Source organism: Pristis pectinata, chromosome 7 (genome assembly GCF_009764475.1).
Source record: "Pristis pectinata isolate sPriPec2 chromosome 7, sPriPec2.1.pri, whole genome shotgun sequence".
Classification (NCBI taxonomy): domain Eukaryota; kingdom Metazoa; phylum Chordata; class Chondrichthyes; order Rhinopristiformes; family Pristidae; genus Pristis; species Pristis pectinata.
This window is the reverse complement of record NC_067411.1, coordinates 7,236,496-7,252,426: the sequence shown is the minus strand read 5'-3', so window position 1 is coordinate 7,252,426 and position 15,931 is coordinate 7,236,496. Positions and strand designations below refer to the sequence as shown.

Genomic DNA, 15,931 nt, shown 5'->3' with positions numbered 1-15,931 from the left:
GTAATGAATTGATCTGTACAAACGATATGCAAGACAAGTTTTTCACTGTACCTCGGTACAAGTAACAATGATAAACTAATACCAATACCAATGTTGAGTTCTACAACTTCTGGTAGCCTGATTTCTTGACCTGTATCGATTGTCCAGCTGTAACATTAGATCACCTTGTTTTTTTTCCCTTTTTTCTTTCTCTCTAGGAGTAGAGGACATACTCACCCTGACCTGCCGGGCGTGTCCCCCTGCTCTGCATTTCACAACTCCTACCTTCTTTTGTCCATGTCCTCAGTCTCTAACTGCTCCCACTCACTCGCTTGTTTACAGCTCATCCCCATGGTCCCCCTGGTTTCGTCCAATCAGAGACATCCCCCGTCCCCCACCGTCCCTGCAGTTTAACGACCTCCTGTTGTCCTCTTTTCAGTTCTGGTGAACGTTCTTTGACCTGAAATGTTGACTCTGGTTCTCTTCCCACAGATATGGCCTGACCTGCTGAGTGTTTGCAGAATTCCCTGTTTGTTTCTCAGATTTCCAGCATCTGCTCTGATTTTCGGGCCATTTGGTCCAACATGTCTTTGCCAACCATGATGTGGCTCAATGTCATTTTGTACGCATTGGAGAAGGATCTCCTAAATTCTTGGATTGCAAGATCTGGATTCCATCTCCATCTTCATATGCCTCTCCTGAGCTACTAAAAAAACAAACCTGTAGTAATGCCCCCGCAGAGCTAGGCCTACACAACGTTTACATTCCATGTAAATTACAAAACACATTTTGTAAAGAACACAGGATCCAGTGCATTATAACTATACTTGTACAACGAGAATTTCATGCCGAACTTCCCTTTAACTGGTTCGGCCCCAGATGGAGTATCTTGGAAGGACACAAGGGCTTTGGAAGAAGTCCAAGAGATTAGCTTGGACAAACTTAGATGTTTTATCTGTAGTGTTGGAGGCTGAGGGGTAACCCGAAGGAAGTTTATAAAATTATGAGAGGTATAGATAGGATAAATAGTCTTTTTTTCCAGAGCAGAAATGTCAAATACGAGAGGGCAGTTTAATCTGAGGGGGAAAGCTTAAACGAAATTTGTGAGATTTTATTTTACACAGAAAGCGGTGGGTGCCTGGAACGGGCTGCCAGGGGTGGTGGTGGAGGCAGATGTTCAAGAGGCATTTAGTTCAAGAGGCATTTAGACAGGCACAGGAACAGGCAGGGAATGGAGGGATATGGACCATGTGCAGGCAGGTGGGATTAGTAGGCGCAGACAAGATGGGCTGAAGGGCCTGTTTTGTGCTGTACTATGTTCTCTATGTTCTCCTAGTGCGATTCCAGAGGAGAGATTGCAGTGACACTGGAGAAGCTGAGGGTATTCTCTCTGCAAAGGAGGCCAAGAGGAGGGTGGAGAGAGGCATCCAAGACCTAGAGGGTTTAGAAAGAGAAATTGCTTCCAGCAGCTGAGTGACTGGCAATCAGAGGCTACAAGAGGACTACCTTTCTGTGCAAGAAGTGGTTCAAATTTGGAAACTGTTGCCTGAAGAAGAGTGGAAACAGATTCATTGAAAGCTTCCTCATTGGGGACTGGAGAAAACTTGAAGAATATGAGGAAAAAACAGAGGAGTGGGAGGTGGAGGAACTTCTCTTCATAGGTGCAAGCATAGACATGATGGGCCAAGTCGTCGACTTCTCTAATTTTCCTCTGGGACACCACTACCTGGAAGTTGCCCTCCAAGCCAAACACCATCCTGACTTGGAAATAGAGAGTCATAGAGTATGGAAACAGGCCCTTCGGCCTAACTGGTCTATGCCAATCGAAATGCCCATCAAAGTTAATCCCAGTTGCCCGTGTTTGGCCCATATCCCTCTAAACCTTTCCTGTCCATGTAACGGTCCAAGTGTCTTTTAATATATCGCCATTCCTGCACCGTTGTTGGGTCAGATTCCCGGAACTCCCTCTGTAACGGCACTGTGGGCGTACCCACACCGCGGACTGCTGAAGTTCAAGAAGGCAGCTCACCTTGCGAAGGTGAGCTGGCTCAACTTGCGAAGCCACATCCCTTGAATAAATGAAGGAAAACATCCATATAAGGACTCCTGTCCCTCAGTATATGCTGTGTGGAGAACCTGATTGCAGGTTTCCAATTTGCTGTAGCCCCTCAAACCATGTCCACCACCGTCACTGTGTTTACCTCAATCATAGAGGTCCATCATCAAAGATGCCCAAAGATCCCCACCATCCGGGCCATGTTATCTTCTCGCGGCTACCATCGGGCAGGAGGTACAGAAGCCTGAAGTCTCACACCACCTGGTTCAAGAACAGCTACTTCCCTTCAACCATTTGGTTCTTGAACCAACCGGCACAACCCTTATCAGTACTTCAGTATAGCAACACTGTGACCACTTTGATCACTTTGCACTAAAATGGACTTTGTTTATTTTTGTTCTAATCATGTTTTCTTGTAAAAGTTGTGTATAATTTATGCTTAATTTATGTTTTCCTTGTGAATGCTGCTTATCTGATGCTATGAGTCATAGAGTGATAGAGTCATACAGCACAGAAACAGGCCCTTCGGCCCAACCGGTTCCTGCTGACCCCAAGATGCCCCATCCAAGCTGGTCCCATTTGCCAGGATTTGGCCCATAACCTCCTAAACCTTTTCAATCCATGTACTTGCCCAACTGTCTTTCAAACTAAAAGTTGCCTCACAGGTGGATAGGGTAGTTAAGAAAGCTTATGGGATGTTAGCTCTCATAAATCAGGGGATCGAGTTTAAGAGCCGCAAAGTGATGATGCAGCTTTACAAAACTCTGGTTAGGCCACACTTAGAGTACTGTGTCCAGTTCTGGTCGCCTCATTATAGGAAGGATGTGGAGGCGTTGGAGAGGGTGCAGAGGAGATTTACCAGGATGCTGCCTGGATTAGAGAGTATGGATTATGAGGAGAGCTAGGGCTTTTCTTGTTGGAGAGAAGGAGGATGAGGGGAGACATGATAGAGGTATACAAGATATTGAGAGGAATAAATAGAGTGGACAGCCAGCGCCTCTTTCCTAGGGTGCCAATGCTCAAAACAAGAGGACATGGTTTTAAGGTATTGGGTGCAAAGTTCAAGGGTGATGTTTTTCACCCAGAGAGTGGGAGGTTTTTCACCCAGAGAGTGGCTGGTGCATGGAATGCGCTGCCTGGGGTGGTGGTGGAGGCAGGTACATTGGACAAGTTCAAGAGATTGTTAGATAAGCATATGGAGGAATTTAAGATAGAGGGATATGTGGGAGGAAGGGGTTAGTTAGTCTTAGGTGTGGTTTGAAGGGTGGCACAACATGATGGGCTGAAGGGCCTGTATTATGCTGTATTGTTCTATGGTTCTATGGTTCTAAAAGTTGTCACTGTACCTGCCTCAACCACTTCCTCTGGCAGCTCATTCTACATAGATACCACCACTTGTGTAATCACTATGAGCCTGTGATGCTGCTGCAAGTAAGTTTTTCATTGCACCTCTGCACACATGGACTCGTGCAGATGACAGTAAACTTGACTTTGACTTTATCTTGGTCACATGTATTCCTGGAGGTTGTATTTCGTAACTTTTGCCTCCCACCAAGCAGTACATCAAAACAACCCAGCTTGTGTTAAAAAAATTTTAAAATTCAGGTGCTGGACATCTGAAATTATAAAAAAAGAAATTGCTGGAAACACTCAGCTGGTCAGGCAGTATCTGTGGAGAGAGCAACAGAGTTAATGTTTCAGGTCAACAACCGGCGGAGGAAAACAAGTTACTTTAAACAAAAGCAGAAAATGGAGACACAAACGGCTGCAGATGCTGGAACCTGGAGCAACACACAATCTGCTGGAGGAACTCAGGGGGTCAAGCAGCATCTGTGGGAGGGGGCGGAAGGAATTGTCGACGTTTTGGGTTGAAACTCGGTGTCAGCACTCAGAAACATTCAGCAGATCATGCAGCATCAGTGGAGAGAGAACCAGAGTTAATGACCTGACCACTTCTGACAAAGGGTCTTTCACCTGAAACATTAACCATTTCTCTCCTCAGATGCTGACTGACCTGTTGAGTGTTTTTAATATTTTCTTTTTCTAGTTCAGTATCTACAGTATCTTTTTTATTTTCAAATTGGTTTTAATCACAGAGATGGTGTTTTAATTCCCATTCCCAATATTTTTAGTAAAAAATAAAACAAAAGTATTCCAAGAAAAAATATTTTTAATTATTCTATAACTTTTCTCCTAAAATGCATTTGTGGCTTTGGTTTGGACATCGATTCCTTAATTCCCAAAGACCCCAGTCCCATTAGCAACCCCAGTCCAGCATGGAATTAAAATTTAATTTGCCAGTGTCTGCTCCAAGCTTCAGATTTGAATAATTAAGCAATAAAAGTAATTTCATGGACTCGTTTCACAGAAATGTTGGGGGGGGGGGGGGTGAGGGAGAATGTAGTTAGATTCATTGTTTCAGCAAAGTGCAGACTCAGTTTCTTCAGCCTTTGGTGTATTTTGGCCTGCTTTTGATTTTACTGTAGATCCAGTCGACATATCTGGGCACTTTTGTGTAGACACCTGGTTTATTTTTCACAGCACAGCCCTCTCCCCAGCTGGCGATTCCATACAGATAGCCGATGTGGTCCTTGTGGCACATCAGTGGTCCTCCAGAGTCTCCCTGTCCAGATCACCACAGACAACAAGGGGTTAGAACACATTTTAAATACACTGTAGGTGTAATAGAGCTCTAGCCTCTCCTTATTCTGGTAACAGTACATTAAAGGAAAAAAAATATTGCATAAGTCACAACCTCAGAAATTTTACACCAATTTAGTCACTGTGACATGACAGTCAGCACAGCAAGACTCCACAAATCCAGGGTTATATAGAACACTACAGCACAGTACAGGTGCTTCGGCCCATGATGTTGTGCCGACATTTTATCCTGCTTTAAGATCTATCTAACCCTTCCCTCCCACGTAGCCCTCCATTTCTCTATCATTCATGTGTCTATCTAAGAGTTTCTTAAATGTCCCTAATGTATCTACCCCCACAACCTCTGCAGGCAGTGCGTTCCATGCACCCACCACTCTCTGTGTAAAAAAACTTACCCCTGACATCCCTTTTATATCTTCCTCCAATCACCTTAAAATTATGTCCTCTTGTGTTAGCTATAGTCATCCTGGGGAAAAGTCTCTGACTGTCCACTCGATCTATGCCTCTTATCATCTTGTACACCTCTATCAAGTCACCTCTCATCCTCCTCCTCTCCAAAGAGAAAAGCCCTAGCTCACTCAACCTATCCTCAGAAGACATGCTCTCCAATCCAGGCAACATCCTGGTAAATCTCCACTGCACCCTCTCTAAAGCTCCCACATCCTTTCTATAATGAGTCGACCAGAACTCAACACAATACTCCAAGTGTGGTCCAACCAGAGTTCTATAGAGCTGCCACATCACTTTGTGGCTCTTGAACTCAATACCCCGACTAATGAAGGCCAACAATCCATACACCTTCTTAACAACCCTATTGACCTGCGCAGCAACCTTGAGGGATCTATGGACGTGGTCCCCAAGATCCCTCTGTTCCTCCAGACTGCTAAGAGTCCTGCCATTAACCTTGTATTTTGCCTTCAAATTCGATCTCCTGAAGTGTATCACTTCACACTTTTCCGGTTTGAACTCCATCTGCCACTTCTCAGCCCAACTCTGCATTCTATCAATATCCTGTTGTAATCTACAGCAACTGTCTATACTATCCACAACACCACCAGCCTTTGTATCATCAGCAAACTTACTAACCCATCCTTCCACATCCTCATCCAAGTCATTTATAAAAATCACAAAGAGCAGTGGTCCCAGAACAGATCCCTGCGGAACACCATTGCTCACCGACCTCCAGGCAGAATACACTCCATCTACCACCACCCTCTGTCTTCTATGAGCAAGCCAATTCTGAATCCACACAGCCAAGCTTTCCTGGATCACATACCTCCTCATTTTCTGAATAAGCCTTCCACGAGGAACCTCATCAAATGCCTTACTAAAATCCATGTACATCACATCCACTGCTCTACCTTCATCAATGTGCTTTGTCACATCCTCAAAGAATTCAATCAGGCTCATGAGGCATGACCTGCCCCTCACAAAGCCATGCTGACTGTCCCTAATCAGCCAATGCTTCTCTAAATGCCCATAAATCCTGTCTCTAAGAATTTTCTCCAGTAATTTTCCCACCACTGAAGTAAGACTCACTGGTCTGTAATTCCCAGGGTAATCTTTTCTTGAACAAAGGAACAACATTTGCCACCCTCCAATCATCTGGCACTACTCCTGTGGCCAGTTAGGGTTGAGCAATACAAGAGAGACTGGAGATGCTGGAAAGATGGAGCAACACTAACACATTTCTCTAACTTCCGGTAGCCACTCCCCTCTGTTCCCCCCCCCCCCTTTGTTTTCCCTTATCCTTCTGGCCCCTTCACCCCTCTTTCTCCTCCCCTGCCCTCACGACCTGCCCATCCCCCACACCTTCTTCCCCTGGGTCCCCACTTCTTTCCCTTTATTCCATGATCTACTGTCCTCTCCTATCAGATTCCATCTTCTTCAGCCTTTTGCGTCTTCCACCTATCACCTCCCAGCTTCTCGCATCATTCCCAATCCACTCCCCTCCCCCACCTCCCTACCTTCCCCTTCACCTGGACTCACCTATCACCCGCCAGCTTGTGCTCCTCCCCCTCTCCCTACCCTTTTATTCTGGCTTCTGCCCTCTTCCTTTCTAGTTCTGATAAAGGGTCTCGGCCTGAAGCATCGACTGTTCATTTCCCGCCATAGATGCTGCCTGACCCGTTGAGTTCCTCCAGCACTTGGTGTGTGTGTTGCTTAGGGCTGAGCAATAAGTATTTGCCAAGAAAATAAGCAAGGACGCTTTCTGATCTTCTTCTGAACATTGCTGTGGGTCCTTTCATATCGTCTGAGGCAGCAGTGACGCACTCCCACAGTACTGCACTGGAGGTCCAGCCTAGGGTTCTTGTGCTCAGGTCCCAGCGTGTGGCTGGAACTCACAACTGGATGATCCAGGAGGGAAGGTGCTGCCAGACACTCTGGTGCCCTGCATAGTCAGGATAGAAATCCAAGGTACACAGTGCACTGCACCTGTGCCTGAAAAGGAAAGTCAGGGACTTTGTGTGTGCTGCCAGATTTTCCTTCTAGGTCATTAGGGACAGTTAAGAGACTCTTAGATAGGCACATAAATGATAGACAAATGGGGGGCTATGTGGGAGGGAAGGATTAGATAGATCTTAGAGCAGGATATAATGTCGGCACAACATTGTGTGCCGAAGGGCCTGTACTGTGTTGTAATCTTCTATGTTCTCTGTTCTAAACTCTGACTTTGACTGACTGATAATTTTATAAACTTCTATCAGGTCTCCCCTCAGCCTCCAGCACTCCAGAGGAAACAACACAAGTTTGTCCAACCTCTCCTGGCAGCTAATCTGCACACAGCAAGATCTCAGAGTTACTTGCTACCTCACAGGTAAGTGCTGCCTCTCTACCTGGCAGGTATCGATGCCTTTATTGAGGTCTCCAGCGCAGATCATGTTGGGTGTCACTTCACTGCCATAGTCGAGGCTGCTGATGCACTGCTGATGGGAAATGATGGGGACCGAGGCTTCCTGCAAAATCTTGGCGTATTCAGAAGCACCTGGAAAAGGAATGAAGTGAACAGAGGGAATCTGCAGAACGGCAGAAGCATGGAGAACATCGAGGCCATCTGGCCCACTGTGTCCCTGCTGGCTCCTTGGATCAACTGTCCTGCATGGTCAAAAATCTCCACGTTTTGTCTGTAAGCAGAGCGTCTGTGGAGCAGCAGTGGTTAAGTCACCAAACTTGTCAACCTATAGCCTAGGGTAGCAAGACACAGATGTGAAACTTTGGTGGTTGTGGAATGTAATTAATAATGTGGATAGTTAGAACAATAACTAGTTATTAGCCAGTCAAAGATTGTGGTACATAAAAATATACACACACAGATATCCACATCAACACATCAACGGGCACACACACTGACAATACACACACTAACAGACACACTGGTAGTACACGCTATCACACACATTGAAAATACATGCATTAACAGACACACACACACACACTAACACGCACACACAAATACACACACACTAACAAGCACTCTAACACACACACTCTGACACACACACTAACATACACTAACACATACATGCACACACACTAACAACACACAGTAACACACACACATGCACACACTAACACATACATGCACACACACTACTACACACACATTAACATACACACTGACACACACACAAACACACACATGCACACAGACACACACATGCAGACACACATATGCACACACACAAACACACACACGCACAAACACACGCGCATGCGCGCACAAACACACACACACACACACACACACACACACACACAAACTACTGGATCACCGGTTACCTCCAACCTCAGCTGTTGTAACTCCAGACGACTAGAGATGTGGTGGACTCCTTACCTACCCTCTGCACTGTTCGTTCTTTACGGGGCTGAGACATAAAGGTACTTTCCAGTGCACAGTGGCTCACTACCACCCTCTCAGTGGAACAGAGGCCAGCAGCACTAGTGACTGGTACCCCTCTGCGCGTGTAGTGCTGGCAACCAAATCTCTCCTCGTTTTCTCACATTAAAGGCAAGGGTGCTACTGACACTTTGTGGCACTCCGTCTCAAGTGTTAATCTGTGTTTTTGGTGGGTTACTTGTCCACATTTTCCCCTCCGACACACACACACACACACACACACACACACACACACACACACATATTAGATTGGCTTTGGTTATTACCTTCTGCCCTTTCCCGTTCCAACAAGGAGCATTAGAACCACAGTGTTGTTTACCTTCCTTGGTGTGTCCCCATCCAGCGATCTGGCACATGGAGCCTGCTGGGAAGATGTCGGTTGCACTTGGTAGACACAATGGCCGCACATAGCGTGACTTGATTGCACACTGATTTGACACCTTCTTCAGTTTGATAAGGGCTAGGAGATAAAAGGTACATATAACTACACACACACACACACACAGACTCCCACATAAACACACCAACAGCTACACACACTGACAATACACACTATAACACAGGTACACTGACACTACACACACTAACAAAGTCAAAGTCGAGTTTATTGTCACATGCGTAAGTACATGTGTGCACAGGTGCAATGAAAAACTTACTTGCAGCAGCATCACAGGCACAGAGCATCAGATAATCAGCATTCACAAGAAAAATATAAATTAAACATAAATTATACACAATTTTTACGAGAAAGAACACAATTAGAACAAAAGAAAAAGTCCATTTCAGTGCAAAATGGTCATAGTGTTGTTAAACTGTAGTGTTTAGGGTTGTGCCGGTTGGTTCAAGAACCAAATGGTTGAAGCATACTACCACACACGCACATACTGACAGTATACACACACTGACGATACTTATTTTAACACACACATCCCAATGACTTGATAGACGTGTATAAGATTATGAGACGCATAGATAGAGTGGACAGCCAGCACCTTTTTCCCAGGGTGGCAATGGCCAATACCAGAGGACATCCATTTAAGGTCAGAGGAGGAATGTTCAGGGGAGATGTCAGAGGTAGGTTCTTTACGCAAAGAGTGGTGGGTGCCTGGAACGCACTGCCGGTGGTGGTGGTAGAGGCTGATACAATGGGGACATTTAAAAGGCTCTTAGATAGACACATGGATGTAAGAAAGATGGAGGGTTATGGGCTGTGCAGGAGGGAAGGGATTGATCGTGGAGTAGGTGTACATATAGTCCAGCACAACATTGTGGGCCGAAGGGCCTGTACTGTGCTGCACTGTTCTGTGTTCTATATATACAGTATATATGCCACATGCAAACACTAATGCACACACTGACATATGGCTACTCAGACACATCAACATACGTGCACCAATGCATGTGTGGGCGCGCACACACACACACACACACACACACACACACACACACACACACACACACACAGCCATTTAAATTAAAAACTCAGACTTCCTCCAAGGTAATAGACAAGGATATATTTGCCATTTTACCTATATCGTGTACATTTTCTTCATACGCAGTGTAGTCGTGGTGTAAAATGTATTTCTGGACTTCAAATTCCTGAGTGTTCTTGTCAGTTTTATTAAAATATTGTTGGCCCAACACAATTCGGATGGATGACTCCAGTGGACTTAAAAGAAAAAAGAATACTGGTCAGATTAGAGAAAGCAGTCAGATAAGAGTTCACTGGTCAGATTTCAACACAGGGAAACAATAATCAGAAACAAATCTTTTCCAAAACATACATTAATTTCTGGTCGATGCAATCTCACTACAGAGAAAGTCCACGCATCTGTATTTACATTCCAATGAAGTTTCTGAGATGTTTCAGAATCACCAGTGATTTATGAAAATTAGCCAGGTTCCAAAGCAAACTCTGGGTCAGCAAGACACGTGGAAATTTTGGCCACAGAGAGACAGGTGTAACCCCGATGTCAGCGCAGAGTACACAGCCAATGGAGGCTGTGTTCCGCCACCTGAAAGGCCTTAGTATCACCAAACACAGAAGGGTTTCATAACCAATGTGTCAGGAAGTCTCGGTGCTTTGTCCAGAGGAGTGATTCTTCCTCTGAGAGCGGTTAGAGTGCGGCTATCAAAGCCGTTTATCAGAATGTCTCATCACAAGAACTCACCAATGTACACCTCACCTAGCTGGCAGTGAGAGCGAACTTCCCGTCAGATCGCTCCTGAACGGTCATAGTCTCATTCCCAAGACACACTGTCCTCCAGGTGGCTGCTATGCAGGGGAGACAATCGGCCACCTCCTTATGGACTGTGTGTTGGCCAAGAAGGTCCAGGAAAGAATGCAGTGATCCTTGTCAGTTTCATCCAAGCAGTTGTGTTACACAGGGCTCTCTAGCCTACGGACTGTTCCTGGGGATACGTCCCAAGTCAGACAACTGCCACTGGAAGATCTTCAACTCGGTGAAACACAGACTTTGGTCCCATCGAAACTTGTTGATCTTCCAGTGTAAGGAGATGTCTGTAAGGGAATGGTGCTGACTGGCACATTCCAAGGTGCAGGAGTATGTGCTGAGGGATGCACTGAAGCTCGGTGCAACCAGCACAGAGGCTCTGTGGGGGAAGGACAATCTCGTCTTCTGGTGCTTCTGTACATTGAGGGCCAGGCCTTGTGTAACAGCCTCTCAAAAAGTTCTTTGGTGCATCGGGCCATTGAGTATAAGAGTCAGGAAGTCATGTTGCAGCTATATAAAACTTCTGTTAGGCGTATATTTTCCAGGAAGGATGTGGAGGCTTTAGAAAAGGGTGCAGAAGAGGTTCTCCAGGATGCTGCCTGGATTAGAGGGCATGAGAGGGTTGGACAGACTTAGGTTGTTTTCTCTCGAGCGTCGGAGGCTGAGGGGAGACCTGATAGAGGTTTATAAAATTATGAGAGGTGTAGATAGGGTAGACAGTCAGAATCCTTTTCCCAGGATAGAAATGTCAAATACTAGAGGACATGCATTTTAGGTGAGAGGGGAGAAGTTTAAAAGAGGTGTGCAGGGTAAATTTTTTTTGCACAGAGAGCGGTGGGTGCTTGGAACGACTGCCAGGGGAGGTGGTGGGGGCAGATATGACAGTGGCATTTAAGAGGCATTTAGACAGACACATGAACATGCAGGGAATGGAGGGATATGGACCATAAACAGAAGAGAATTTGGCAGCATGTTCAGCACAGACATGGTGGGCCAAAGGGCCTGTTCCTGTGCTGTACTGTTCTATGTTCTATATTAATAGGAAGAGGCATTTAGACAGGCACATGAAGAGGCAGTGAATAGAGGGATATAGACCACGTGCAGGCAGATGGGACCAGTTTAAAATGGCATCATGGTCGGCATAGACATCGTGGGCCTGTACTGTTCTATGCTGTTTGAATATATGGGTCATTATTGATAATAATTCCTATTAAAGCAAAAATGCAGTTGAGAACTATTTCCTTGAGGAATTACTTCTGAGAGTATCCTTTTAACTAAAAGATGAGGTTGGAGAAGGAACACCTCGGCTGTGGCACCATTGTGCTGAATTACCTCGGTTTTTTTCACACAGAGAGTGGTGGGTACCTGGAATGGGGTAGTGGTGGAGGCAGGCGGATAGGGGCTTTTAAGAGGCTTTTAGATAGGCATGTGAATGTGGAGGGATATGGATCACGTGCAGGCAGGGGTGGCACGGTAGCATAGCGGTTAGCATAACGCTATTACAGTGCCAGCGACCTGGGTTCGATTCCTGCCGCTGCCCGTAAGGAGTTTGTACGTTCTCCCCGTGTCTGCGTGGGTTTCCTCCGGGTGCTCCGGTTTCCTCCCACATTCCAAAGACGTACGGGTTAGGAAGTTGTGGGCATGCTATGTTGGTGCCGGAAGCATGGCGACACTTGCGGGCTGCCCCCAGAACATTCTACGCTAAAGATGCATTTCACTGTGTGTTTCAATGTACATGTGACTAATAAATAAATATCTTATATCTTATCTTGGTCTAACATCATTGTCGGTACAGACAGCGTGGGCTGAAGGGCCTGTTCCTGTGCTGTACTGTTCTGTGTTCTCTGTTTAAAGAGGGAATATTGTGACATTGGCACATTGTAAGAGAATGTATTGAATTGAAGGCACAATGAATGTAAAGAAAGAAATGCACCGATCATGATGTATTTCCAGCGTATATTTTATGAATAAAGGAATTTCTGAAATACAACATAGAACACAGGACAGTACAGCACAGGAACAGGCCCTTCAGCCCACCATGATGCTAATCTAAACTAATCCCATCTGCCTGCACCAGGTCCATCTCTCTCTAATCCCTGCGCATTTGTGTGTCTGTGTAAGTGCTTTTGAATGTTGCTGCTCTATCTGCTTCCACCACTTTCTCTGACAGCGCATTCCAGACACCTGACGGCACAACCCTAACCTTTGGGGTGGCACAGCAGCGGTTAGCGCGACGTTATTACAGCGCCAGCGATCGGGGTTCAATTCCCGCCGCTGTCTGTAAGGAGTTTGTACATTCTCCCCGTGTCTGCGTGGGTTTCCTCCGGGTGCTCCGGTTTCCTCCCACTTTCCAAAGACGTATGGGTAGGTTAAACTGGGTTTAAAATGGGCAGCGCGGACTCATTGGGCCAGAAGGGCCTGTAACCGTGCTGTATAAATACAGTTTTAAAGTTTTAATCACTAGAGTTTAGCAACACTATGACCACTTTGATCACTTTGCATTAAAATGGACTTTGTGTTGTTCTAATTGTGTTCTTTCTTGTAAAAATTGTGTATAATTTATGGTTAATTCATGTTTCTCTTGTGAGTGCTGCTTATCTGATGCTATGTGCCTGTGATGCTGCTGCAAGTAAGTTTTTCATTGCACCTGTGCATACGTGTACTTGTGTATATGACAATGAACTCTACTTTGACTTTGACCTTGACCTGTGTAAAAAAATTTTCTAATAAATTCCTTTTAAACTTTCCCCCTCCCACCTTAAACCTATGCCCTCTAGTGTTTGACATTTCCACCCTAGGAAAAAGACTCTGTCTACCCTATTTATGCCCCTCATAATTTTATAAACTTCTATCATGTCTCCCCTCAGCCTCCGACAATCTAGAAAAAACAACACGTTTGTCCAACCTCTCCTTCTAGCACATGCCCTCTAATCCAGGAAGCATCCTGGTGAACCTCTTCTGTTTCCTCTCCAAAGCCTCCACATCCTTCCTGTAATGGGGTGACGAGAACCATACATAGTATTCCAAATGTGGCCAGTCTTAATGAGTGTCTCCTTATGAACAGCCTCCCCAATCGTGGTTAATATTTAGGATGGCACTGTGTGCCGGGTAGTGCTGCTGCCTTACAGCTCCAGCGACCTGGATTCACTCCTGACCTCTGGTGCTGCCTGTGTGGGAGCTTGCACCCCTTGACCGTGTTGGTCTCCTCTGGGTGCTCAGGCTTCCCTCCCACATTCCCAAGGATGCACGTGTTGATCGCCCTCTAGGAAGCATCCTATCCAGAAGCATCGCGGCTTGCTACAGCAACTGCTCTGCCTGGGACTTCAGGAAACTGCAGAGAGTTGTGGACACAGCCCAGCACATCTCAGAAACCAGCCCCCCCTCCTTTACCTCTCGCTGCCTTGGTGAAGCAGCCAGCATAATCAAAGACCCCACCCACACGGGTCATTCTCTCTCCTCTCCTCTTCCATCAGGCAGAAGATACAGGAGCCTGAGGGCACGTACCACCAGGTTCAAGTACAGCTTCTATCCCAGTGTGATAAGACTATTGAACAGTTCCCTTATACGATGAGATGGACTCTTGACCTCACAATCTATCTTGTTTGACCTTGCACCTTATTGTCTACCTGCACTGCACTTCCCTGTAGCTGTGACACTTTACTCTGTATTCTGTTATTGTTTTTACCTTGTACTAACTCAATGCACTGTGTAATAAATTGACCTCATGTGTTGAACTCCCGATGAAATTCACTGTGGGTTTAGGAAGTGCAGATACCTGCTCTTAACCAGGGTGAGAGTAACAACTGTCTTACCACTTTGGTGGTATTGCTAACATTGGCAATTTACCCTGCTGACCCTTGTCAACTTATATAGATGCACCATAGAAAGCAGCCTATCCAATGCATCACGGCATTAATAGCAGCCTATCAACTGCTCTACCCAAGACTGCAAGAAACTGCAGGGTGTTGTGAACACAGCTCAGCACATCTCAGAAACCAGCCTCCCCTCCATAGACTCTTGTCTTCACTTCTCGTTGCCTCGTAGAAGCAGCCAGCATAAGGAAGGACCACACCCACCCCGGACATTCTCTCTCCTCCCCTCTCCCATTGGGCAGAAGATCCAAAAGCCTGAAAGCACGTACCACCGGACTCGCCAGCTTCTATCCTGCTTTTATAAGACTATTGAACGGTCCCCTAGTACAATAAGATGGACTCTTAACCTCACAATCTACCTCGTCATGGCCTTGCACCTTATTGTCTGCCTGCACTGCACTTTCTTTGTAACTGTAACACTATATCCTGCATTCTGTTATTGCTTTTCCCCTGTACTACCTCGATGTACTTATGTGATGAAATGATCTGCATAGATGGCATGCAAATCAAAGTTTTTCACTGTACCTCAGTACATGTGACAATAATAAACCAATTTTTACCAGTTTTATCTCTAATGAAACAGGTCTACAGCAGACGCCATCTCCCTGGCCCTACACTCATCTCTGGAGCATCTGGACAGATGCCAACATTAGACTATTGTTTATTGACTACAGCTCCGCCTTCAATACTATAATTTCAAGCAAACTCATCACCAAACTCCGAGACCTGGGACTCAACACCTCCCTTTGCAACTGGATCCTTGAATTCCTGACCAACAGACCGCAATCAGTGAGGATAGGCAGCAACACCTCCGGCACGATTATTCTCAACACTGGTGCCCCACAAGGCTGCATCCTCAGCCCTCTACTCTACTCCCTATACACTCATGACTGTGTGGCCAGATTCTGCTCTAACTCCATCTACAAGTTTGCAGATGATACCACCATAGTGGGCTGTATCTCAAATAATGATGAGTCAGAGTACAGAAGGGAGGTAGAGAGAGTAACTTGGTGTCATGACAACAACTTTTCCCTCAATGTCAGCAAAACAAAAGAGCTGGTCATTGACTTCAGGAAAGGGGGCAGTGCACATGGTGCTGAGATCAAGAGTGTTGAGAACTTCAAGTTCCGAGGAGTGAACATCACCAACATCCTGTACAACCACATAGACGCCATGGTCAAGAAAGCACACCAGCATTTCTACTTCCTCAAGAGGCTAAAAAAAATTTGGC

General features: G+C 45.8%; 1 protein-coding gene across 1 annotated transcript in view; it reads right to left on the bottom strand.

The window, feature by feature from the left end:
- Positions 1-3,280: 3,280 nt before the first annotated feature.
- The window catches only part of LOC127572623 (hepatocyte growth factor activator), a 57,447-nt gene continuing 44,796 nt past the window's right edge, over positions 3,281-15,931 (bottom strand). The window contains exons 16-19 of the mRNA XM_052020089.1: positions 10,124-10,263; positions 8,914-9,054; positions 7,534-7,682; positions 3,281-4,658 (exon numbers count right to left, since the gene is read on the bottom strand). Of these exons, the coding sequence (XP_051876049.1) occupies positions 4,479-4,658; positions 7,534-7,682; positions 8,914-9,054; positions 10,124-10,263 (610 nt within the window). The 3' untranslated portion in view covers positions 3,281-4,478. The remainder of the gene's footprint in view (positions 4,659-7,533; positions 7,683-8,913; positions 9,055-10,123; positions 10,264-15,931) is intronic.